The sequence below is a fragment of the Crocodylus siamensis genome, chromosome 3 (assembly GCF_052110815.1).
Source record: "Crocodylus siamensis isolate JL-2025a chromosome 3, ASM5211081v1, whole genome shotgun sequence".
NCBI classification, from domain to species: domain Eukaryota; kingdom Metazoa; phylum Chordata; order Crocodylia; family Crocodylidae; genus Crocodylus; species Crocodylus siamensis.
Window position 1 is genome coordinate 134,995,642 of NC_143397.1, and position 26,968 is coordinate 135,022,609.

General features: G+C 41.0%; 1 protein-coding gene across 2 annotated transcripts; it reads left to right on the forward strand.

Annotated features, from left to right (window-relative positions):
* Nucleotides 1-1,807: 1,807 nt before the first annotated feature.
* MCUR1 (mitochondrial calcium uniporter regulator 1) lies at nt 1,808-26,968 on the forward strand. 2 transcript variants are annotated; one of them, XM_090039257.1, is made up of 9 exons: nt 1,811-2,722; nt 4,753-4,875; nt 6,708-6,811; nt 8,223-8,324; nt 11,998-12,039; nt 15,133-15,204; nt 17,644-17,697; nt 20,802-20,916; nt 22,132-26,968. In XM_090039257.1, the coding sequence occupies exons 1-9, from the start codon at nt 2,470-2,472 to the stop codon at nt 22,185-22,187; spliced, it is 921 nt and encodes a 306-aa protein (XP_089895383.1). In that variant the 5' UTR covers nt 1,811-2,469; the 3' UTR covers nt 22,188-26,968. The 2 variants fall into 2 exon arrangements, with proteins under 2 accessions (XP_089895384.1, XP_089895383.1); XM_090039258.1 differs by lacking the exon at nt 15,133-15,204 and having other exon boundaries at nt 1,808-2,722.

Sequence of the window (26,968 nt, forward strand, 5' to 3'; positions counted from 1 at the left end):
CAGAGTTGTGCCCCCAGATGCTGCCAGGTGGGCAGGAGGCACCTTGCCATGACCATGTGGCTGGTGCAGGGTTCCCAGGCAAGGGCAGCAGGGTGGGGAGCCCCAAGCCCACAGAGGGCAACACACATCATCCCCTGCCCCCTACAGGCTCCCCTTGGCTCTCTGCTGGCTGTGCCGCAACTGGGGTGGGGAGGAGGTAGGCATGTGTCTCACCTTCCAATTTGGAAAAGATGGTCTCCCTAAGGGGGGATGTGGTTATAGGGGTGTGGGGGGCTGAGCTGGCCCCCCCTCCCCAAGGTGCACAGCCTTTGCTGGTGACAGCAACAGCAAGCAGCAGGCCCTTGAGGCCTACACAGGCAGAGCCCCCGTCAATGTGTGGCTCCAACCACTTCCAGGAGCTGCACATGGCAACAAGGAGCGGGGCCAGGCTGTCCTGCCTCCATCATGTGCAGCCCCTGGGACCTGGCCAAAGCCACACACTGTGAGAGGGGAGTCCCGTGCAATGGAGCCAGCGGCCTGGATCTGCTCCCTGCCACCATGTGCAATTCCCAGGTCTTCATCAGGAAGCAGGGAGTAGGGCTGAACCATCCTGGCTCCATTGCATGGGGCTCCCCATCACTTCTGGTGGAGTCCTGGGAGCTGCACTTGGCATCAGTGGTGAAGGCTGCTGGCTGCATCACGTGGGACTCCCCACAATTGGTGTGCAAGTCCTGGGAGCTGCACATGAGCTGCAGGGAGCCCTGTGTGCTGGAACTGAGCCGACCTGCACTCCCACTGGGCTTGGGCCCTGGGCTCCGCGCTTCAACCCAGCTGCAGCTTCTCTCACCCCCCAGCACTTCCTTTCCTGCTGCCGCAAGTGCTGCAGCACTGACACAAGGAGCTGGGGGAGCCAACCAGCAGTAGCAGCAGCCCCACCCAGGAGCTGTGTGCCAGCCAGGGCTGGGGCCAGGGCTCTCCCCCACCTGAGGCTGGGAGCACAGCACACTGCCCTGGCAGGAGTGGGTGAAGCTTGGGCCCCATGCGATTGCAGCAGGGGCAGTTGCGGGCCAGGTATGATGCAACTAATTGGTGGGCACCCACCCACAGGCTGTCTGAAATCACCTGGCCAGCCGAATTCAGCTTGCAGGCCCTATTTTGCCCTCCTTTGGTGTAGACCATGGAGTCTGAAGTTCTTCAGAACTTCAGTACTGTCCTTCCAGTTCATCCAAAGGGAGAACCCTTTTTCACCTTGAAACCAACTCTACCGTACATTAAGACCTAGGAAGATCATTTGGATTTTTAGTCCCCATTTTGCCATCAAGTTGCTGTGTAACTCTGGAGGTAGCCAATCTTAGGGGGTGCACCACCAATTTCAGGGGCTGCACGTGCACCTGCATGCACCCCCTCCATGTCACCAATGAAAGGAGGCACGAATGCACCGCTGTACCCCACTCTGGATCTACCCCTGGCGCCACACCTCCCTGCACACAGACGGCAGCAGCATTGCCAGGTCTCAAATATGAAATTATCATAGTGGAAGCTCAGTATTATCGTATTTGCTGAAAAGCTATGCAAATAAGGATACAAATAAGTCTTATTTACTTTATATTGCTCACTGTAACTCTCCAGTGAGTGAGAACTGGGTCACCAGAGTTGAAGCATTTCTTTTTTTCAGGGCAAGCTGTCATGAGAAAGTGCTGACAACAAACCCAGAAGTCAGTTAAGCCTCCCAGAGAGTGGTTTGGGTTTTGTGTCTGCTGCATCAATTAAGAGCCTCGAAAATTATATGTTTTTGAGGACAAGGTTCTTTGGGTAAATCTGGTATCTTTTATTAGACCAACTTAAATAGTTGGAAAAAATCTTCTTTGCAAGAATTTTGGACACTTTTATTATCACATTTTTATTACATGTGCTTTTTAATTACTTTAGACATTTTTAAATTTTACTGTTTTAATTATTATGTTTTCCATTTTTAAGTATATATACTTTATTATTGCAGTTTGAACACTTTTTATTATTGCTGGCACATCGTACAAGGGTTGAAATGACTGTACAACGACGATAGTTATCGTGCATCTGGCATCCCCGGGCTGACTGTGCAGGGCCTCTCCCTGCCATACCGGCTCGCAAGCACTCAGGGAGCGCGGGCGGGCACGTAATACAGGATCTTCATTCTCATGAACGAGGAGAGAGGGCGGAAGAACGTCCCGCGTTGCTCACGTTGAGGCTTTGACCCCGACGTTCCGCGGTCGCCCGCCTCCCGGCCAGTCCTCCCGCAAGGGACGTCAGCGACCCATAAAATTAACCGAAGCGAGAGCGAGCGGGGTGACGTCAGCGCGCCGGATGCGGAAGTTAAACATGCTGGCGCCGGAACAAGGCCGGCACGGCAGCGCCTGCTCAGCGATGGGCGCCCAATAGCGCCGGGCAGGGGTAGGGGAGTGGAGGCGCCGCCCCGTCCTGGAGCTGCTGCAGCGCAGGGCGAAAGCGGCAATGGCGCGTGGCGCGGTAGCTAGGCGCGCTCTCCTGCCCCTCTGCCTCCGCCGCCTCCTGCAGCTGGGCCCGCGCGGGCGGGCAGAGGGTGGCCGCGCAGCGCCACGTGACCTCGACGGCGGCCGTCCTGCGCCGCGCCGTTGCCCTGGAGACTGGAAGCGGCTGGACTTCCTCGCGCTGCCGCCGCTTCTGCGCCTGCGTCCGCGCCCGGCGCGCGCCGGCAGCAGCAGTTGGCACCAGGGCTGGGCGCGAGGTGAGAGCTTGGCGGGGGTGTGAAGATGACGTGTGGTGGACCCTCGCCAGCCCATTGGTCAGGCCCGGAATGGGCGGGGCCTCAGCCTAGTTCCATAGAACTCTCAGGGCAGCAGGGGCCACTTGGTGCGTCCGGCCTGGCTTCGGGCCAGGCTGCCTCGGGGGCGGGATGCAGCGCTGCCGTGTGCACCGTAATCAGGGGCCCTACTTTTCCCTGATTTAAAAAAAAAAAATCCAAAACTTTGTTTTAAAAAATCCCCCAAATCCACATTTTTCTGTTATTAAAATGAAGTGCCACTTAGGTTTAGTTTTTCTGTGGTTAAAACAAATTTTCCATGATTAAAATGAAAGCCTATGCCTACACACACACTTATTAGGGATAGGCACTTGTTTTAATCACAAAAAAATGTGCATTGTGCTTGGTTTGTTTTTTCAATCCAAAATACTCTGATTTGTCAGAGATAACCAGGATCCCTGATGATAATTGTCATATATGTACAATAATTTTAACCCTTGTACAATCAATAATAGTAAATATGTTCAAAACATACAATAATTTTTGAGGCAGCATATGCAAAATCCAAGTCACTCCCAGAAAGCCTTAACTAACCTTTTGGTTTGCTGTCAGTGTTTTCTTACAACTGCTTGCCTCAAAATAAATAAATGCGTTAATTATGACCCAGTTCTCACTGGCTCTCCTGTGACTTATAGTACACAATGTAAAGTAAATAAGAAGATGACTTATTTGCATATTTACTTGCATGGTTTTTTTTCAGTATACGATAGTTTCAGCAAACACACTAATTTGGAGTTTCCAGTACAACGTTTTCATATTCAAGACCTGGCAACACTGGCAGAAAGGGCTGTGGGGCCCAGCGTGGCAGAGTGGGCTAGGAACGGTTCACAGCAACCCATACCTCTGTGTCTCCCTACACCCACCCCCAAGAGCAGAAGACCCCTGGTCTCGCTCCCTCTTCTGTTTTTTGTAAGGGTGAATTGGGGATAGCCAGCCCAAGTGGTGCTTAAGAGCCAGACTCCCTTAGGTAGCAGTAGGAAGGAATTAAACCACCCTGTGGCCCTCATCAAGTGCACTGTGGTTGGTTTACAGCAGGGGCGGGCAATTATTTTGGGCGGAGGGATGCTTACTGAGTTTTGGCAAGCCACCAAGGGCCTCGTGACAGGCAGCTAGGGGCAGTTAAATATTTTGTAAATTTTTTAGTGACCCCACAGGCCAGATAGAATGGCCTGGCAGGCTGCATTTTGCCCACCCCTGGCTTACAGCATGTGCTGAAGGTGCTCTTTTAAGTTCCTGACTCACATTTGGTTCCCCGGAGAGAGGTGGTAGCTCTCTTGCCCCAGAGGACACCTGTGCCACACATGCTTTGATGCATGGCAAGTTAACTTGGCAGTAGGGAAGGCTAGGGCCAGCACTGTGCTGGCCACAGCAGCCTTACCCAGTTCCTGGGAGCATCCCGGGGCTGCAGCAGTAGCAATTCTGCCAGGCAGAGCCTGGCTGGTAGCAGAGCACTGCTCCAGGCAGCCCAGCTCCACTTTTCTGCAGTGCATGCTGTCTGTGCATGCACTGCTCTGGGTTTTTTTCCTGCAGGTTTTTTTGACCCCTGGATATCCAGGGGTCAAAAAAACCCAGAGCAGCACATGCATGGGCAGTGCAGCCTTACAGCACGGAGAATACCTGACTATGCGATATGTGGCGCTTGACACGTGTTTGCGACACCTCATACCCACGCTTGTCTGGACACACCCAATGTAATTATTCCCAGACCTGACAACGTCATAACTGGGTGTTCAGCTGTTTTGGCAGTGGGCCCTGTATAACAACTCTTCAGGTTGTTATAGTACCTATCTGCCAGCTAAGCCTGAAATCCAAGATAGTGTTGCAGTCATCTCCCCCTGCCTGCCATAGAGAACATAACGGGCAAAAGAGAAGCGAGTTCTTAGTTGCTAGAAATTTGCAGCGAAATGATTGCAGAAATTTCATGTCAACTAACCATTTGTATGTGTTTTTTGTAGGCTTCAGCATCTCTGCCTCATCCTCCTTACAAACTGACAGTGGCAAAGGGAATTTTTCCTTATCGGGAAGTAAGAAGCTCTTTTTTGACACTCACGCTCTTGTGCGTCTCTTGGAAGAAAATGGTAAGAACATAAAAATTACTGGTTACTGGGTCAGGCTATAGGTCCATTTCTCCCAGTATCCTTTGGTGCACTGGTTTTGAACCTTTGACCTTCACTCCATCCCTGCTTTCTTCTGTAGTTGTCTCCAGTAATCACTTGATGTGCATTCAGTGTCCCAGTTTGAAAGAGGACTTTTAGCTTTACTTGGTGGGCATTGGTCCACATTCCCAAGGCATGTCAAATAGGCCTATGTCACACAGTGGCAGAGAGTAGAGGCTAACAGGACGAGTGAACTGGATCTAATCAGGGTTTTTTTCCAATGTTCCTCTCACTTGCAGCCTCCAGCAGTTTAGGTCTAGGAAATTCTGATTCAGAGGCTGTACCCCTAACTCACATGCTCAATAGCTACTGATGCCCCTTTCCTCCAAGCATTTGTCCATTTCCTTTTTGAATCCAGCTGAACTGTCAGCTTCTACAACATCTGGTGGCAATGAGTTCAACATTTTAACAACACGCTGGATGCATCTACATGTGCATTAACGTGCTTTTCGTAATACGCACTAAATTTAGTACCTCCGTTGTGAGGCACTAAATAAATGCTCATTAGGCTGCTATAATGCACCGTACCGAGAGTGCCTGTTTTTTATCTGACACTTGATGTGCAATTGCTTATTTTACTGTGCATTAGCATAATTGCAGATTTTTTTGACATTTTAATGCTCAATAAAATAGGCTACTGTGCATTTAAGTGCACATTTAGATGTGCCCAGTATTTCAAAAAGAACTTCCTTTTGTTAATTTTAAACTTACTGCATATGTTACAAATTATACAACTATGTAGGGAGATCTAAAACTTACTATTGCCAAGGTCAGGTTTCATTACTTGTTTATTTTGTTACTCTTAAATAAAGTTTAAAGACTAATCTTAATTTAACTTATTTGTTCAAAGTAGAAGAGAAAATGACAATTCAAGGTAATAGCTGAGATTTTATAAAACATGGATATTGATGGTAATACAAATATCGAATCAATGCCAATTTTAAATAACTGAACAAATTCTCATCTTAATGGAATTGCCTGGCTCAGTGCCCATTGTGACAGTTAACTGTTACTTAATTTGCAGCAATTTCAACTCCATATGTTTAAATAGTCATTGTATTACTGACTCTCAATGATGTATTTTAAATTTGAAAAGCTGAAAGTGTTTTTGGGGGTTATGTTGTTTTGCAAAAAGCCTTTTCCTATAACATGTTGCATGCAGTTGGTAGAAGAACTAGTAGTAAGTTAAATCAAAATATGTTTCACTTCTCTTAGTACTGCATTTTTACAAGGATTGAAAAGCTAACATGCATAAAACCAGGCTATTTTTTTTAATTTGTTGGGGGGAGAGGTATTTACTGCTGCTTCTTTTTTTTTCTGATAAGCAGCATAGTGGTTAGGTTCCTGCCCTTGAAGTAGCAGGATTGTAACTTTTAACAACTTGTTTGCTCACAAAAGCACTAAGCATGAAAGAAAGATAATTATATATTTATATATGCATCTATGCTCCCTCCTCCCAAAATTCCAACATAAAATGTTGTTCAGAGAGAGAGAGAGTATTGTGCTATAGGAACATTTCTTTTGGTTTGTTTTTTGAGTTATGTTGGAGCCATCATTTTGAATGTAGAAAATGTGTTCATTATGTGTACTGTAATGTCATGTTCTGCTCTTAGTTCTGCATGGAGACAAGTATGTTTGTAGCTTTTGCCATGATTCTTGTAATATTTCTTTCATACTGAATTAGTAAGAGGCATTTCTAAAGATCTTTATTAGTTTTGCTATCCTATTTTGGGGGTTTTTTCTGCTTTGTTTAGGATTCACTACTCTGCAGTCCGAGATTATTGTATCTGCTTTAGTGAAAATCACAGACACCAATCTAGAGCTTATTTACAAGGACATGGTCACCAAAGTGCAGCAGGTGAGTACAGGACGGCAGCAGATTTAAAGAAAATCAAAATATAGTGTTCCTACTAATAAAATAAGTTGTTGAAGGAACAACTTTGTACTAACCCTTAAATTCTTCAAAAGCAAAGAAATTCAGAGTTACCGTATTTTTCGGACCATAAGACGCACCCAGTTTTTATGGCAGGAAAGACTATGTGTGCCGGTGGCCGGCCATTTTTATTGCCGGCTTCCGGTGTAAACAAGCGGCGGATGTCCCGCTCGGGCTCCACTGCCTCCGCGGGCAAGCTCCGCCCCGTCTCCCCGGGACACGGCTTAAACAAGCGGCGGGTGTCCCGCTCGGGCTCCACCGTCTCCGTGGGCAAGCTCCGCCCCGTCTCCCCGGGACACGGCTTAAACAAGCGGCGGGTGTCCCGCTCGGGCTCCGCCGCCTCCGCAGGCAAGCTCCGCCCCGTCTCCCTGGGACACACACCTTCGGACCATAAGACGCACCCTCGTTTTCCCCCCACTTTTGGGGGGAAAAAAGTGCGTCTTATGGTCCAAAAAATACGGTAATTAAGAGAATAAACATCACCATATATATGTTGGATAATTGAGTTACAGTGTGGTAGAAACTATTGTAAATGTCACTCTGCGCAGCATAAATGCAGACTGTCTGCAATATGTACCTACATCTTTGGATTGGAATAAAGCTGGCTAGAGTATTTTTAGATGACAGTGAGAAATGAAATATGTGATGCACACAAGTCACTTATGCTATAGGAAATATAATGGATAGGTGCAGATCTTCCACGGAAAACATATTTCAAGGATGAAGAGGTTTCTTCAGTTGCCTTATTTAACCAAATCCAAAGGTATTGAAAACATTCAAACTTGAATTGAAGATGACCCCTCCCCCAATAATTAGATTCTATACTTGGAAAATGTATAAATTTGTTTTAGTTTTCCATGTATATATTTTAATTATTGGACAATCATATTAAATTTCTGCACACCACCACTATAGTGGGGGAAGCAGGGGCTAGGGGGTCAGGAGGTGGGGGAGGCAGTAGAGGGGCAAGCAGCTTGGCCCCTGCCACATCCCACCCACTTGCCCCCACCTCCCTTCCCTGTCTCCTCCCTCCCCTCCAATTCTTGCCTCCCACTAGCTATCATTAATAGTGCAGTTCCTATAGGTTCTTCATAAATGTCTGTTTTGTGCTGGCTCTGTTAACTTGGTAAGATTTAAAATGGTTAACTTGAGCTGAGATCGTAGTTGCTTCACCACATTCCTTTAAAAAAGCAGGTGCCAAATCCAAGATGTATAAGGTTCTAAAATGATTGCCTTTGGTCTCATATATTGAAATGGCCTATACACAACATTTGGATGTAGACGAGAAATTTTAAGAATATTGCATTTATGCTTAAGCTGAGTTCTTCTTTCAAAGGAAATCGTTCTTCAGCAAATAATGTCTCATATTGGTGGTGTGAAAAAGGACATGGTAATTTTGGAGAAGAGTGAATTTTCAGCACTCCGGGCAGAAAATGAGGTAAAATCCAACATCCTGCAAACAATTATAGCACTGTTTTATAGGGGATAGAGAAGTAATTTTTTATTTCTTGTAACTATATTACTTGACTATATTTCTTGTGACTATATTACAAGAGAAAAAAACTGAGACACCCTATCCACCTGGCCACGAAGAATGGCATAGTGAGAACACGTGATGTAGAAGAAAGTTCTACATCAAGCGTTGTTTTTGTTGCAGGAATGGGGAAACCTAAAATTAAAATAGTTACAGTAGTCAGTGTGAAGAGTTGCTTGTACAGCTTTCAATACGGACAATCTGGGATTTTAAAAAAGTGGGGTGCAGATGGTGTGCTGCATTATTACATATAAAACACTTACATTTTCCTGCAGTTACAAAGAAACTAGAAGGTTTACTAACATTCTAGTGACCCAGCAGTATTTATTCAGTTTAAAATCAAAGACAACTACAACTTTATTGGAATGTGCACTAATTTGCTAGATTTATATATGAAGTTTAAAAAAACCAACAAACCAGGCAAAAATAATTGAACACAAAGTATTGTTTTATTAGTCCTGTAGTTGTTATAGTTTTCCATCTCTGTTCTTCAGATTCATAAAACAAAATCTAGCCTTCTTGAGCATCTTGACAGTGCACTCAACACTTCACTGTCAGTCATTTCTACACCCAGAGGTCTGCAGGGTTGTGAAATGGAAGAGACATTACCATGAATGGCTAAAAAACAGCAAAATTGCATAAGAAGGAATGGTTTGAATAGTGAAGCATCAGGATTGAAAAGGAGAGAGGGTTGTTAATTCTTGCAAAATGGAGAGATTAGCAGAAACCAGAGAGATGATAATGAGCCATGACATTGGTTGAATAAAAATGCTACTGCCCCTTCCATGCAGTTGATTTTAATGTTTGGACAGAGGAGGAATAAAAGGAGAATACAGCTGTACCAGTACACCTCCCTGCCTTCCCCAGCTCCCAATAACCTGAAGTAATTAGTTACATAATTAAAAAAATATTGATACAGAAGTTAGATAATCATTAATTGAGTCTGTGGATTATGAAGTCATTCTAGGCTTAGGACAAAATATTAAATACTCTTATAATGACAGAGAGATCCACTCATCCTCTTCCTAAAATGTAAGTATATTCTATCACTATTATTTCTATTTCTGCAGGTCAGTCCAAATAAGTGTAATTAGTCCAGTGAAGAGGTAGAACCTTAGCCCTCCAATTTGTTAGTTATTGTTAAACAAAAGACATTAGCTTTTTATGTCTTTAAACCTTTTGATTTTTGTAAATACTTGAGAAGTAGGAAGCCTGCTGGAGAATCAGGCAGGCCATTGAATAGATGGTGAGGGAGGTAAACTCTGCAGAAAGGAAAATGAAGCATAGCAGAGAAGCTAAATAAATTGTTTATATTGGTCATTAAAGTAGATAATGTTGAGGAGGTTCCAACACCAGAGCTGTAATATGAAGAATTATCTTAAATTGAAGCAGCGATAAAAGATTTTAGAGTAAATTGATAAACTGACCTGTAACACATCATCAAAACCAGAAGATACTCTGAGTTCTGAAGTAACCTAGATATAAAATTGGAGAACTATTAGCAACAGTATGCAACTTGCTGCTTAAACCAGCTTCTGTGCCAGAGGACCAGAGGGCTGACAGTAGAGCATCAATCTTTAGTTTCCTAGATCACTTCTAGGAAAGCCTTTAGTTAGCTGAGAATAGAATGGAGTCTAATTGGTAAAATCTAGGATTTAGAATAGAAAAATTGAATTAATAATTCCATGGATAAATGTGGCATGCTGGAGAAGAATCCACATGGATTTCATCAAAGGAAATCATGTCTTGCCAGTGTGCTGGGTTTCTTCGAAAATGTCAGCAAGTAGGTAGGGGATCTATTGTATCTGGCTAATTCTGGGGTGGGGGGAAGGGGGATTTTCACCATCACCCCCTGCTCCTCAAAAGCATTTTATGTGATCCTTCACCAGAGGCTTTTGCAAAAATTAAGTTGTCATAGGATCTGAGTAAAGGTCCTCTCAGGGACTAAAGACTGGTTAAAGTCAGGAGGCAAAAAATAGACATAAAAGCTCACTTTTTCTAATGAAGGAAAATAACCCTAATACATGCATAGTGATGGATTCTGAATTACCTGCTACTGCTCAGGAAAGAGATCTCAAAGTCATAGATAGTTCTCTAAATGCATGGGCTCATTGTGAATGATGGTGAGTGAGAGAGGAAAATAAAATGTTAGGAAAGGAGTTAAAAACAAAATTAAAAACCTCGTTGTGTCATTATATAAATCCATGATGTTCCCATATTTGTTATATCGTGTGAAAGAGGTTGTAGCAGAACTGGAAGAAGTACATATAAGTACAATAAATATAATTAGGGTTATGCAACAGCTTCCATGAACCAGCTAGAACTCTTCAGCGTGGAAGAGATTACCTAGGACCATATGATATAAGAGTATAACATCATGAGTGGTGTGGAAAAAGTGAAAAGTTATTATTTACTGTCTCTCAACACAAGAACTAGGAGGCACCTGATGATTTCAACAGGCAGCTGGTTTAAAACCAAGAAAAGCTTGGAGTCTTTACACAACATAAGCAAGATGTGGAACTTTGTGCCACAGAATGTTATAGAGGCCAACACTATAACCAGGTTCAAAAGGGGATTAAACAAATGTCTGTAGACTAGGTCCATGAGTTGTTAAACAGCAGTCAAGGATGTAACCTCAAGCTTAAGGTGTGCTTGACCCTATGATTTCAGGTAATTGAGGGTCTAACCTGGAATGAATCACTACACAGGACTTGTTGCTTGTACTCAGTCTATAAAGCAATGATTATGTGCCACTTTTGGATACAAGATGCTGGTCTGACCAGTATGTCAGCTGCTGTTAATAAGACAATTAGATGTCTACTTGATGCTCCTGAATTGCATAATGTTAATTGGAAATACGATCTAGTGCAGTTCTGAACTGGGGGTGCCTTGAGATCCTTTCAGGGGTCCTACACAGTGTTAGTGCAGTTAGATGTAGAAATATGACTTGCAGAATTAGTCCAGAGTTTTCAAATAGGAATCTATAGTGATAAATGCATTTTGACCTGTTGGTAGACATGGTTCTTTGGGTGAATCTGATATCTTTTATTAGACCAACTTAAATAGTTGGAAAAAAATGTTTAGCAGGCTTTTGAGTTAAAAAAAAAAAACCCTTGCAATGAAAGAATTGCTGTATTATTTTACTGTATTAAAAATGAGAGAGAATTAAAAGGTGGTATTTTCCAAGGGTGTTATTTATCTTAAGTCTAAAAAGCCTGAAAACCACTAGTCTAGTAAAACTGAATTATTAAGACAAATTTCTTGGAAGGATTATGATGGAAGCTGCAGTTATGCATGCTTGTCAGAGATTTTTTTTGAAAAGTAATTAATTGACACTGTAATTTCTGTTCCTGTTTAAAAGCATACAGCCTATAGTGAGCAAGAATTATCTCAAGGGGAGGTAGCCAATCTCTAAAACTAGAAGGAAACCAGAAATAGGCATGGTTTATGGAGCATTAGTAGTGTCAGTGCCCACTGTACAAATTCACCAGTATTCCTTGACCACTTCATTATATGTACTTTTACAGCAGATTTCTAAATGTTTCTTGCTTTTTTGTTTTGTTTTGTTTTGTTTTAGAAAATTAAACTTGAACTCCAGCAGCTGAAGAAACAAGTAATGGTAAGATATTACTGTGCATGTGTGTCAGTATTTAGAGGCATAGTGGCAGGAGTGGATTCATTTAAATCACCAGGTGGAGCATTGTGATTTGACTATCAGTTTCAGTCAACTTCCTTGTTTGAGCTTCTGCTAGTTTATAGAGAGAGGTGCATTCTCATTTTTTTTTTTTGGCATCTCAAGTAAAACACACAGATTTACAATTAAAAATAACTTTACCAAATGTACTCTTGTTATGTTTTGCCTTAGGTATGTTCAGTGGATAATCCTAATGAAATACATGAAGGTGTCTCTTAGCCTCCCAGTCCAACTCCTTTGAATTTTCCAGTCTCTTGCACTTACTAGCACAGCTCCTAGGTCTCTCTGTATTGTATATGGATTATTCTGCCATATTTATAGAACAAAAATTTTATAAATAACATAAAATTTCAAAAATATGCTCTCTTGGAATGGACACCAATGTCCATTGTTTTCAATGTTAATGAAGTCAGCTGCTTTCAGGCTAAGGCCATGGACAGGCATTCATTCCTACCAGTAAGAATTTCTCTGAAATGCTTTTCAGTAGAAAAATAGCTAGGGAGCTGAAGGAAAATAGCCTATACTCCTTGCTTTCCGCTGAGCAGACCCAAACGAATGCAGGGGGAGGCAGCAGGCATTCTACCATGGTGGCAAGTAGGGCTGTGCGAAGCTTCAGTTGCTGATTTCGATTCAGCAACCGAATCTCTGAATCAGTTCGGAGAGATTCAATGATTCAGACATAGACACAGCTTTAAATGTTTTTTTCTACATACCTCAAGGTACCAAGCGGCTTATGAACACTGAGAGGGTGGGGCGGATGGAGCATCCCACAGGAGTGCGGTGGACCTGGAAATGGACCAGGAGCACTTCTGGTCCACTAACAGGTCCACCACAGAGCACTTGGGGGACCCGTCCCCTGGCTCAGTGACTGGTGCCTCCTGGGTCTGGGGGGTGGCACCCAGGGTCCCCCCATGGCCAATCGCTGGGGGGGGGGCCCACACACTCAGCAGAAGACCTGACCCCCATTCCTCCCTCCCCCCTGCGCGCGCTTCTGTGGGACACTCCATCCGCCCCACCATCACAGTGTTCACAAGCCATGCCTGGCACCTTGAAGTATGTAGAAAAAGCATTTAAAGCTGTGTCTATGGCCGACTCACTGATTCTCCAAATCGGAATCAAATCTTTGGATTCCGCCAAATCGAATCGAGACAGTGATCCAAATCAACAAATCAAATTGGGCTGAATCCAAATCGAATACGGTCTGCTTTGCACACCCCTAGTATCAAGACTCCCCAAGCCTTGTCATGCAGCACAGCAGTCTGCCTCACCCTGCCAAGCTTTGGGCTGACCTGGAGTAGTGCAGGGCAAGGCAAGGGAATTCTGTCACAGCAGGAACCCCTTCTGGGAGGTTTTCTGTTATCTGCTGGTTGATTGGAAGGAGGGTGATTTTTCAGGACAGGGTCCCCACAGGGCTCCCAGACAGGGACCCAGGGTGCTCACTCTCTCCCTTGGAGGAAGGGAGGGAGACCGAAAGACTGAGATATTGAGTGTCCCTCACACCTGAGAGAAGTATTCTAGCATTCACATCTAATCTAGATTACATTAGATCGGAAGGAGGAAAATCTTCCTCATAGGTACTCGACATCACATTTTGCAGAAGAGCCATTTCTTTTCCACAAGAAATCTTGTGAGTAGCTAACTACATGCAGATATTTTTATCCCAGCACAAATGTAACACCTATTCATGGCCTGAGATATTCATCAGATTGCTCCTCTCATCTGAAACGAAAGAGCACATTCCATTCCTATCTTTCTCAAGTCAGGGTTTGTGCACTGTACCATCAAGATACTGACATGTTTAGACCATGTAATATTGTTCTAGCTTCTGTCCGTTCTATCCCTTTCCTTTTATTTTGATATCCCCAGTCATCATGGGTAAACCTAGACTGTGTGCTTTTGGGGGCTGATCCTTTATCTTTCTATATGAATTGTAAAATGTTTAACACCTCAAATATAACTTCAGTATTTTACATTTTTAATTATTTTTAGATGGTCCTAATAATTGTGTTGAATAGTCATTTCCTGTTACACAAACTATATCTCTCACAAATCACTGTCTCAACCTGGTAGATTTTAAAGGGGTTTGAGAAAAATGTGAAACGTATTTTTCCCTTTTATTGTGACATGGTTCAGTCTGTAACATTGCAGTCATATCGTTATGTTTGTTCTGCCTTCTAAAACACTGAAAGTGACGCATTGTTTTGTGATAGACTTTGTTAAAAAAAAAGATTAAGGACTGTAAGTTCATCTAATTGTAAAATGTTACAGATACTATATTTAAGCAAATTAAATACTGGTGACAGCAGTTGTTAAGTATTTATCAAGCTAACTAACTTTGATTACCTAACACTGGTTCCTGAAAAAATCCTTGCTTGTTTCTAATAGTAGAATTTCTTGGAATCTTCACTGGTCTTCTTCATGTACACACATTCATCTGGTGAGCACCTTATCTCATAGTAACTGTCAGCTGACTGGATTTCCTGCTGGGAAATTGCAGTAAAATGGCAGCTATCACTGAAAAGCTGCAGTGCCATGTACCAGCTGCTGAGGAAGTAAGAAACCGACATGTAGGTCAACAAATATAAGTTCTAAAAAAGAGCCCTTGAGCTTTTAGGTGTCTTTTCCTTTTTGAACAGTTGAGCATACTTGCTGTTGTCTTCGGAAATAGATTTTTTTTATATGCTACCATAAAATCTCATAAAACAGTTACCTCTGCTGTAACCTACCCATACGTTTTCTCCAGCCAACTCAATTATTTGTACTTGGATTGTATGAAATGTACTAAGCCTCCATGCAGGGATTTACTGCTTTGCTCTGGATTGCTTTCTAATGTCAGTGTTTTCATCCATCTTCATGTTTAATGCGTCTTTATGTGCTGTGAGAACTCATGCAGCTAAACAAGAGAAATATCCACTGATTCTGGTCTCTGATAGGGAGCAAATTAATGAACCATATATATTCTAAGTGAACTTTGAATGCAGTTCTGTTTTTTTCATATCTTTCAAAATTTTTCTGTAGGATGAAGTTACCAAACTTCGTACAGATAACAAGTTAGACCTCAATTTAGAGAAGAGCAGAGTAAAAGAACTGGTATGTTTTATGGATTTCTTCAAGGAATATATAACATCTAGTACTGTCTGAAATAGTTTAGATAAAAACACAATGTTCATGGTGGTCCATAAAACCTTTTGTCCCCAGAAGTATCAGTCACAATTAGTCGTCATAATGCTATTATAGTTTAAGGTGACACATATTCAGTTTCTATGGGTTTAACATACTTTGACATTGGTTTTACAATCAAGATTATTAAGAAGTAGTTAAGTGCAATAAGTATTGTTCTAATAAGCTTTTCTTTTAGGGGGTTTAATTTAATGTAGATGTATTTCTATTTTTGTAGCTAAATTAAACTTAAATAGTTTTTTAGATTATGTAAATTAAAAATATACTGTGTCCCCACAAATAGAGAACTAACATGTTGTAGTCTGTAAGTCAGCCAATAGCTAGTATGAACATCATTGTCGTACAGACCTAATGATTACACGGGTGGAACGGGAAGATGACATACTGTGGTTTTTAAATTGTTTTGTTATGACTGTTTAGTTTCTCCATTCCATTCTTCAGTAAATGGAATTTAGCAACTGTATCACTTAGTGTAAGGCGCCCTAGTTCAGGTTCACCTGCTATGGAATAGGAGTGGATACACAACAGCTACTTTGGAAAAATTGACACATTTGTGAGCAGTAAGTCCCTCACTTATTTTAAAGCTAAATAATTGTTTCATTTATTCATGACCTCATGCTTAGGGAACAGCTAGTTAGGTCAGTTGGTTAGAGTATGGTAATAACATCAAGGTTCCAGGTTCACTCCCTGGTTGGGGAAGTGATCTCTTTCAGATCACAGCATGGGAGGTTTAGGTTGGATACTAAGAAACCCTTTCTCACCAGAAAGGTTGTGAAGCACTGGAACAGATTACCAAGAGAGGTGGTAGAATCTCCATCCTTCGAGGTTTTGAAGGCCTGGCTCAATAGAGTCCTGGCTAGAATGATCTAGTTGGGGGGTGGTCCTGCTTTGAGCAGGGGATTGGACTAGATAACCACCTGAGTTCCCTTCCAGCCCTAATTTTTCTATGATTCTATGCTTGTCCTCATTCAAGGGTGGGCAAAATGTGGCCCACTGGCCAGATATGGCCCACCAGGCCATTCTATCCGGTACGTGGGGCCCCCTAAAAAAGAGAATTAATATTTATCTGCCCTTGGATGCCTGTCATGTGGCCCTCGATGGCTTGCCAAAACTCAGTAAGTGACCCTCTCTCTGAAATAATTGTCCACCCCTGTCCTAATTCATCATACGCAACAGGCTGAGAAGGTGGCAGGGATCCTAATTGTACTGTTTGGGTCCCTATACGGTGACGTTTGCCAGACTTTTAAGGCTGGTGAAGAAACAGGAATCATTGGAAATGGGGAAAGAAAGACAAAGTTCAGTTGTGGAAGTGAAGAGGAAGTTTAAATGTATGCATTGTAGTAGCTCACCATGACTTGGAAAAGAGTTGGCACTGAGGTGGACTGAGCACAAGAGGCACATATTTTACTCAGATGGGCTAAACTAACCTAGCCTTGTTGGTAGGTTCCTATCAGCTTTTTTGCCAGCTGGGCATGGTGTCAGAGCTTGCTCGAGTCTCTCCAAGTGCTGGCTTGATGTTGCAGTATCTCCAGGTCTGGTGCTCCTTTCCTCCTGGGGAAGCAACTGCCTTTTTTTTTTTTTTTAAGGGCCACACACACAAAAAAAAGTTTCCATCAGTCCGTTTGCCCAAGAGGGGCCATGTGTTTTATAGTCATACTCACTGTTGGCTTCATTTTATCAGCTTCCCAGTTGATTTCCATTACTGAGCACATACTGTCTTTGGGAGCAGTTTAATGATAGATGATGTATTTAACGAGGTTTCCTTGTATACAAATGTAAGACAAGGGTCTTTTTTCCCAATGCTGATTGGGAGAAGGCGGGTACTTCGTCTTGTATTCAAGTAAATACAGTATATTAAGTTTTGGTGTGTGCTGTCATATATTTTAAAAAATAAGAAGTGAAGGTGGACGTATTTTGTTGGCCTCTTTACTCACGAGAATCTTTCCTACCTTGAACTATATTTATGTCTGCAGTAAGTGTAACATAAGCTGTTAATATGAACTGGTAATTCAGTTAAAGAACTCAAGGGCTCAGAGAATACGTCTTGGCTATATAGGGACATTTGGGAAAGTTGATCTGAATTAACTTTTAAGAAGTAAGCTTTCCAAGAGAGTTAAGCTAAATTAAATTGTGGATAATTTTAACTCTGAATAAAATTGTACACACAACTTGTTTAACATTTAACTTTAACCTTCCATTTTAGATCCTAAATCTAAATATAGTTGGCAAGCACACCGAATTTTTCTGATTAGGAATTACCATAATGATGTGGAAAATTAGGAAACGGTCTAATCTGAAACTAAAGTAATTCATGTGTGTACGTGTTCTCCATTTTGTTTTTTCTTTCAGTATTCACTTAATGAAAGAAAACTACTGGAAATGAGGTCAGAGATAGTGGAATTGGTAAGGACTGAAGAACTGATCATTGAATTATGTAATAACATTTTGTTATATTGATACTATAAACTTGTGCAAACAGGTCTTCCTCCAACACGGTACATGTATCACTGGGAGTCGAAGAGTATGTTGAGGAAGGCTTGAAACTCCTAGAACCTCAACCAGCCAGCCAATCCAAATGACTTATGTTTCCTGTGTTTGCATCTTTGCTCTGGTAGCCCACTCCTTGAGCATGTATTCCAGTCCCCTTAGAAAAGACAGGCCATTTTTCTATTCAGAGATTTAGCAGGTTAAACAGGTTCTAGACTTGTCGTTCTTTAACCTCAGTGTGCAGAGCTCCTTTCAGAATGGAAACTTAAGGTTGTGTGATTTCAGAAACAGTTCCCAAGATAATCAGTGCTCCATAGATGTTGAATAACCTTTGTGTTCCTATATGTGAACGTCACTGGTAGCCAGAATCATTCTGAGATCAGGAATAACCATTTTATTTGAACAGTGCCTTTTTAATCTGTGACCAGCTCCTTGGGTGTTCAGAGGTTAATGATTATGCACTGCTGAGATAAGAGATGTCTAGTTCTACCACTTTATGGTATACTAGGAAAAGTGCAATCATTCAGGTTTCCTGTGTTCATTAAATCATCTAATGCCTGAAATACAGATTCATATCAAACCAGAAAAATACACTGTCCTATAGATTTTATATCTCTTGTATCAGTTTGTCCAAAGTGATCTGGGCCTTTAAGGTAATAGCATGGGAGAAATTTGATGGAGTACAAATGCAGTTCACCTTGGAATGCTAGTCTGTATGCACATTCTCACTGTGGGTTCACATCTCAAACACTTGAGCTCATAGATTTTCTGCCATAGCAGTACGCATGCAGTATGGAACAGCACACCCTTTTGTTGCTTTCTGCTGTGGATGTAAAGGGTGATGTATATATCCTCCTTCCTTCAGACCAGAGACCTCATTGTGAAGAGCCTTGTGTACTTACTTCTACCTGCATAGGACTAAGTTTTTCAGAAAGTCTGCCTGGCCGAATCTTCTGGCTAAAGAGACAAAGTTGCAACCATTTCAACTTGGCAACTATCCAAGCCATTTCAGCTTGGTGACTTGGATTGTGTTAAAATGTGCTTTTGATACTAAATCCATTTATGGTTAGATTTCATTCCACCATAGCTGAAGTGAATTCGGTGACTTCCCTAAGAAATATCTCTATATCTGGCATTTGCAGCCTGGGATTAGAATTCAAAATCACCCGGCTGGATTCCATAAATGATCCAAAATGAATAATAACCAAAGCAAATGCACAATACAAAATGGGGAATCGCATGTCAGCTTCCAATTTTTGGAAGCTAAGAACAGGCAGCACAAACATCTGCCAGGGTTGTTCTAGGTCAGCAGTTGGCAGCCTTCTCGGGTTGTGGGACAGAATGACCCAGCTCAGGTTAGAGGTGTGTAAGTGAGCTGGTGTTAGCTCCCAGCTGCCACTGCAGCTTCTCCCTGCAGCATCTGGAGAGATCACCTGCTGCCAGAGTCCCCTGCCACCAAATGCTGCCAAAGTTAATGTCCACAGGCCAGATTAAATGGCACCACACACCATAGATTGCTGACCCCTGGTCCACGTAATACATAGTCCTCCATCAAAGGGGATGGACAGAAAACTTTTAAGTTCCTATATTTCTGTGAGCTTTTTATATTATGTAATGCGTATCAAGTGCTTTGGAAGCAAGATCCAAAGTTAATACAAGTAGGCAATTGCAGAAGGGGGGAAAGCTCATGCTGCATCCTCAATTACAGGCTAGTGCTGGTAGAGTTCTGGGAAAGATTTAAAATATGGCCAGATTGTATTTATGCTGGCAGAATCCCTTTTGATTTTTGCTGGGAGTTTGATTAAGGGCTGCAGGAACAAAAAGCTACAGGTCAAATTTAACTAGAGTAACATTTAAAAAGTCAAACTGCAGATATCTTAGGCGTGTAGATGTGCTTAGAGGCTGTTCTGATGCGCTGTAATTACAGCGTGGTGGAGCAGACTTGCTGGAGTGTGGTAATTACCACACTCCAGCAGCCTCCCACGTCTTGTATCAGCATGTCCACACTTCAAAATGATGGCAGGGGTGCTTGAACCCAAGCTCATCAGATGAGCTTTAGTTCAAGTTCAAGTGCTCCTGACACCATTTTGAAGCACAGAAACTGATACACAAGATGCTGCAGTGCAAAAGTGGCTCTGGGAGCTGCTCTAATTAAAGTGCCTCCTGATGCCCCCCAAGCACGTGTAAATGTGCCCTTAGTTTCAAAATAAAGTTTTATGATGGAATCAAAAGTTAATTATAAACATTGGCAAGACATCACTGCTGTTAACAAATCTATATGGATGTTATTAGCCCATGGTTGGCAACTTTTAATAAGCCCTGGGTGGGAACAACCCAGCTCCAGCTTGATGCAGGTGAGGTGGCTTTGGTGATGCATCATGGGCAGGGCTTTTCCTACACCCACACTGCGACAGACAGCTGGGAGCTGCACCAATGCTGCCACCACCACTTTGTTCTCCCTCCACTTGCTTCTGCTTGTGGGCTCAGCTTCCAAGCAGCAGGGAGTTGCACTGGGGCTGTGGAGCTTCAAACTGCATCTGTACTGCCACTTCTTCTTTCCACCCCTCTGCCTCCCAGCTGCAGCTTCTAGCTGTACCCACACTGCAGCTGGGAGGCAAGGGTCAAGGATAATGGAGAAAAGCAGCAGCATGGATGCAGTGTGCATGTGAGGCTCCCCAATGCTGCATGTTGCTAACTCCTGTTCTAGCAATTTTAAAAAGCAGTACAGCAGACCAGTATGTTTTATCCTCATTCCCCTGAATCTAGCCAAATTAATTTCCAGTATGCTATGGCAACTCTGGCTAATTTAATGTCGCTGTTTAATATCAGTTGGTATTTTGTAGAAGAGAGAGAGGTTTAGCTACAGAATTGGCCAGAAAGACCTGGTCTTAGTTTTTAACAGGTACTTCAATTTAAGCATGAAATACAAACCAAAAATATAATAGTGAGGAGAAATAGACCTAGTTTTAACCATTCCGATTCAAATTGTTCAAATAACTTGGTCTTTTGCTTTGTTCTAGCATGCACAGCAGGATCGAGCCCTGACCCAAACCGATAGGAAAATCGACACAGAAGTTGCAGGGTTGAAAACAATGCTTGAATCGCATAAGCTGGATAATATTAAATACTTAGCAGGTAAGGAGTTCTGATAATCAGATCTGTAGAATCTGATGCAGGTGTTTGTTCAGCTCGTAATAACCTACTTTCATATAGGCCCTGGTTTAGCTGGGTAATAAACCCTGCATAATCTCACTGATGTTTATTAGATTATTCAGGTGCTTTAAATTGGGCATCTGCTTAAATATGCTGCTGAATTGCACAAAATTTTTCACAGGTTGTTTTAGTATATAATGGAGACTTGTCTATAAACTGGAGTACTTTAGTTGATACCATTATTGTTCCATATACTTTGTGCTTGAGTACTCTTTCATTCTTCAGTAATTCATCTATAAGGAACACCCTTCATAATAATCTGTTTCCTGTGTTACAACTTGGGTCATTCTTATGTCCTGGCTCTTCAGTGTCTATTTTTAACTGCTAAATATACAATGTTGTTTGTTAATTGAACAGGTTGGCAGTAAGGATGTCTTCATTTTGTATATGAGTTTTCATCATCCTAATAAAGGTTATAGCAATGATACAAGCAGTTAATATTATTCATAATAGCATTCCTGCCCTATTTTAGAGAGATCACTCACTAAGATGCCATTACTTATAGGTAAAGAAGAGTGTATTAGGAAGAGATTTCCCCCCTTTCCCTACCGACAAATCTCAAAACTGCTTATTATTGTATGACTGCTGTTTATAAGCATCAGCACTTAAAATACCTTTAGTACAAATGCCTGTTAATTTTTTCCAAGATGAGTATCTGAAGGAAATCGAAAATTCTTGTAACTTATAGAATCCTTTGTTAAATAACTTTATGTAAATATTACCAAATTATTCATAGTCTGTCTATTGACTGAAGTTTAAAAAGCTGTTTGCAGGATAGACTTTTCTACTAATGTTGTGTGCTTTATTTCCTAATTTCATACTCATAACTTGCCATACTGAACTTTTTTGAAATGGTAAACAAGTATGGGATTTTTCCCATCTTATTTGGTGTCCAGACCATTTTTCCTGCAGTCACTCCTTCCTTGTCATTTTGTGGTCACTATGCCACCAAAGTTGGGTTTGTGCTCTGCAGGTTAGTATCTTATTTTCTTGAAAGAAAGAAAGAACAAGGCCAAAGATGCTAAGTTCTTATTATTTTAACAGTAACTATGTGTACAGCTTGCTGAAGGAGTTTTACAAAAATTAATGATATATTCTGCCTTTTCCCCAACTGTTGTTTTTTTTTCTGTCTTTCAGGTTCAGTATTTACATGCCTTACTGTTGCACTGGGATTTTATCGTCTATGGATGTAATAAAGTGTCTACTTAAAAGGACTTGTACTTTCTTGCCTTATGAAAATCAAGGATATTTTCACTTTAGCTACAAGAATGTATTCCTGACTGAAAAATAATGTTTATCATTTTATTTATATTTATTTTTATAGCAAACTACATTGAGAATGTAACAAAAATGTGCCTAGAAAAAAAATCTGTACTATTTCAGCACCTAATGGAAAGAGAAACTTGCCTCTGGTCAGAGCAAAGCAGAGAATATGCAGCACTGCCAATCCCCTTGCATCCTAAATTGTAATAGCTCCATACTTTTGTAGTTCTAGGGTTTCAGTTAAGTAGAGACTGCCAGTCATGCCAAATTATGTAATGGCTCTTGTGGAGAAGTCTGCTAAAGATTATATACCAAACTCTTCTGAGGCATGCATGCCTAATGGTAGATACTTGTATCAGAGCAGAGTTTGATCACAGATTTTAAACCTTCTAGTACCATTTTGTGACTGCAAGGAACTCCTAGACCTAATTTTAATGAAATGCAAGTTGATTAACCTAGAGGCATGCATTCTTTTTCCCCTTGTTTACCTGTCCATACTCTCTGTGCTACAAATACATATATTTATATACTTATTATAAAGAAATATTTTTTCTATTTGTTACGCTAATTTTTAAACATCGTAATTTGTTTTCCAGATGACCATCCAAACAACTGTACTTCATCAGAAAGTGTTCTGTAATAAGTGTCTTTACCACCTTTTTGTAGGTTTGGTATGTAGTATGCTAAGAGCTGTTGCAACTTTTAAAACACACAGGGCTCTGAAACTCATTCCCCAAAGCAATTACAAACTTGGTTCTAAAACTGGAACAGAGTTTTGGAGCGTAATAACATGTATTAACTTGTATTATCTCTTATACAAGTGCCTAGAAAATGGTCTCTGTTGCTTGGTTCGTAGAAGGGAATTGCTTCTTCTGCTCATGATAAATTAAAGATGGTTAAACTTCTGGGGAAAAAATGCAAGCATCTGAATGGTGTATGATGTACTGGTATGGGCTCAGCTCTTTAGTCACAGATAGGATGTCTGCACTAAACATTTTTTTTTTTTTTTTTAATTCTCTGGGTATCCAAATAATTAACAAATGGAAGGAACATTAGTGTAGACCACTAGCTCAAAGCAAGTCTATGTGAAATAGTAGGTCATTTTAATGTCTGTTCTGTTGGTAGCTCTTCTACTAATGGTAGCAATGGAAGACAGTTACAGGTAAAACAGTAAATTATCCAGAGGTCCAGTCTTTGTCCACTGACCAATGAATGTCTCTCCCTGAATTTGTTTTTTTGCCTTGTCTCTCTCTGGTATAACCTGATGACAGATGCCAACATGCAATGGTAGAAGGAGGCATGATTTGTGAGTCTGATCCAGCCTGTTGGGGTGGCCCTGCGCTGTTCATTTGGCCTGTGGACTGGCCCTGCGCCACTCATCTGGCCCTGAAGGCCAAATGAGTTTAACACCCCTAGTTTTAATGAAATCAGGGGAAACTGATTAACTTAGCCTATATTGTAGTAGCTGTAATTTTCTCATGTTAGAGGTTATTGCTGCTTAGCCTCAAATGAAGAGGCAGCCAGGTAGAAATGGAGACATCTTGAAAAAGAGTAAGGTAGTTGGGATATTTTTCAAATGATATATTGAATTCATTAAAAATGCAACTTTAAACCTTTACTTAAAGCAAGAAGTTTAATAATTCTTGACAAAACAAACATTTTTGTCCTTGTAGCAGCAACTCCAAAATAGCTAAATTTGATGGTAACTCAGTGAGAAACTAAGTAAACAATGGGACTTTTAAAGTACAGTAAAGAAGAGGATGTTCAACTGGCAGCATAAAGGAAGCTAGCATTGTAAAACAACATCCTCCACCTCTCCAGACTCTTTTGACTCTTTTCTCAGTAAAAAATACTACAAAAAAAATTGCTCAAGGCAGTCGTATTTGAAGCTACATGTATGAATGTATTTATAGTTTCACAGTTTTAAAATGTCAGAAAATTATAATTTAATAAATATGTTAGATGCAGTCTACTTCAGTACTTGAGTAATAGCAAAGAAGGAACTATGTTTCTCTGTAACAAGAATCCATTTTGATCATCTGGATGCTATGCAGTTAATGAGTAGCCATTTTAGTAAAACAGTGGGTTTTTAAGAATTTAGACTTTGTTCACTTCTCAGCAGAATCCATTCTATATTTAAAATTAAAGGCATTTTTATACAAATGGAGTCAGACTCTGCAGTAAAATAAAACTGCAATATTATAGGACACTTACTCCAGAAGTGGATCTTCTTGAGAAAATAGTTCTTTCAATGACTACCATAGATATGGATTCAGGTTGAACATTACAATCAGAAAAAGAGCAACATTAGGAATATCCCAGTCTCAGAGTCTCCAGGTATACCGGTGTTTTTTGTTTTGTAACCATGACATTTCTAACTTATATGCACAGATGAAAATATGGATCAAGGGGCACAATGTTTTGCTGTGCATTTGGGTTGCATGCCACTTACGTCCATTTTATTGAAATGTGCCATTATGATTCTGTGTTATGAATTGTGAAGGTAGGTAGCACTTTGTCACTACAACCATACTGTAATCTCTCTAACAGAGAAATTAAAGTTCACTTTCCTTTCTTTTCTTCATATTTCCCCTTTTTCCTACTGCTTTCCTATTCTTTTCCTTTGCAAAGCCTCTAGAAATTCATCACAATACAATTTAAGACCATCTCAGAATAGATCAGCTATGATGGTCAGGATAGTCTAAAATACTTGTAAAAATTGTACTAATTTTGCTTGCATTGGCCTTCAAAAAGAAAAAGTGGGAAAGAATGTTTGATGCTTTCAGTCTGAAACATATAACCAAAAGCCCAATTGGCTGATTAAAAATGAGGAGCAAATATATCAGCCCACTTACCAACTGCCTTTTGGCTCTTTAGAAAAAATCTCACTTTTCAAATGATCACTAAAAGCCACAGCTGAGAAACCCAATTTGATCACCATTATTTTTCCTGTTCCTTTCCCCCCCCACCTCTATTAAATGGCTTTTTAGTCTGGTATAGCACGGTCCATATCAAGACTTGTAATATTTTTGCATCAGATTTCAGGATTTTGTTGTTTTGGGTTTTTTGTTATTTTTTTACTGACAGACTTCATTTTAAAAGTGTGGTTGTTTGGCACAGCTGAAAACTGAGTGGGCTTTCATCTTTAATAAATTCCTTCAATTCTAAGAGCCTGAAGGCAGCTTTCCTGCTAACCTACCAGGTTGATTATTGCACAGTATGTTGTTGTGTGGGAAATGAGAAGTCAGGCCCTGAGCATCCTTAAGTTAACACAGACGGGAAGCTCTGGGGAGAGAGGGAGGGAGGGCTGGAGGTTGAAACTAGCAGTCTCTCTGCCACAAGTACAGGTTGATCCTACAATAAGCCTTGAGGCTCTGAGGAATAAATGCAAATCAAGCAGGACATCTCAGAAAATAAACTTGTTAATATAACAGGAATTATGGAGACTGGCACATTCTATCGCCCCCCCTCCCCCCTTTTTATTTTATTTTATTTCTTTTGTTTAGTGTTGTAAATTACCAAAAAAATCAATAACCCCAGCTTTTCAAATGCTGTTGTAATGCTTTTTTTGTAGAGTTTTATTATTAAATTATTAAACTAAATGTCCAGCTATCAAGCCCTGTCTATATTAGCCATCTTGACTGCATCCTTAGTTTTCAGGTGTCAAGAGTTTGTGTTAAAGCACGAGACGGGGCTGGGGTGCTTTAAATAAAACATGAGTGTCTGTGTATGGTGTGAACCAGAAATCTTCCTTGATTCTTCTTGTGTTTTCTCTCAGACCTTGGTGCTTCATGTTTTCTTTCTTGGATATCTATTTTTACTGTGTCAGAAGCTGTCTGCTGCTTTTAATTGTATTATTGCTAAATGTTCTTTATCAGTTTTTACAGATGATAACAAAAGTACTGTGTAGTCATTTTATATTCCTCTGTTCTCTCCCTATATGTCTCTGACCATAGCAAAGTTTAGCCAGTTCAAGTTGGGTCATTAACTCCATTATGTCTTTGTTTCCATTTTTAAACTGCTTGCTGCTATTTATCTTCAGTGTATCTTGCAATTTTAGAACCGTTTTTGTTCAAATAACAAATTATGATCTGTTACTACCTAAATTCAGGCTTAGATTTCAAGGTGTATGTAGAAAGTGGTTTTTTTTGTTGTTTTTTTTTTTGAAGTATAGTTATCAAAAAAAATTTGTAAAATGGCACTTTTGCTTACTTGTCACTCTGGATGAAATTTCGGCATGGTGTACTCAGCAGTATGGTTTCTGTTAATTTCCACTCCTATGCTCATTTTCTCCTCCCCCCAGGAAAACATCTGGGTATTCAAAGTCATGTTTGCTTTACCTCATTGAAGAGAGACTTTTTATTCCTGCTGTTATCAAGACAGCCAATACAGCAAAATTACTTTTTTCTGTTTGCAGAATTGCTAATTCAATTCCATTTGCTAAATTCTTGTCACTAGTCAAAATTCCTGAGCAAGACTGGCTTTCAGATCCCATGGCAAATTTTGTAGGCACAAAAAGGAGGTCTTTTTACTAAAAAAACTGAGTAAATTCTACTTAAGATACTGAACAAAAATCACCAATGAATTGTCATTTTTGTGGTATAACTGCATTGTAAAGTAAGTTAATAAAATGGGAATTTTTTTTTAATGTGCTGGAACAAGAACTATATTATTTGGAAAAATAAATTGTTATTTCATGATCACTGCCTAA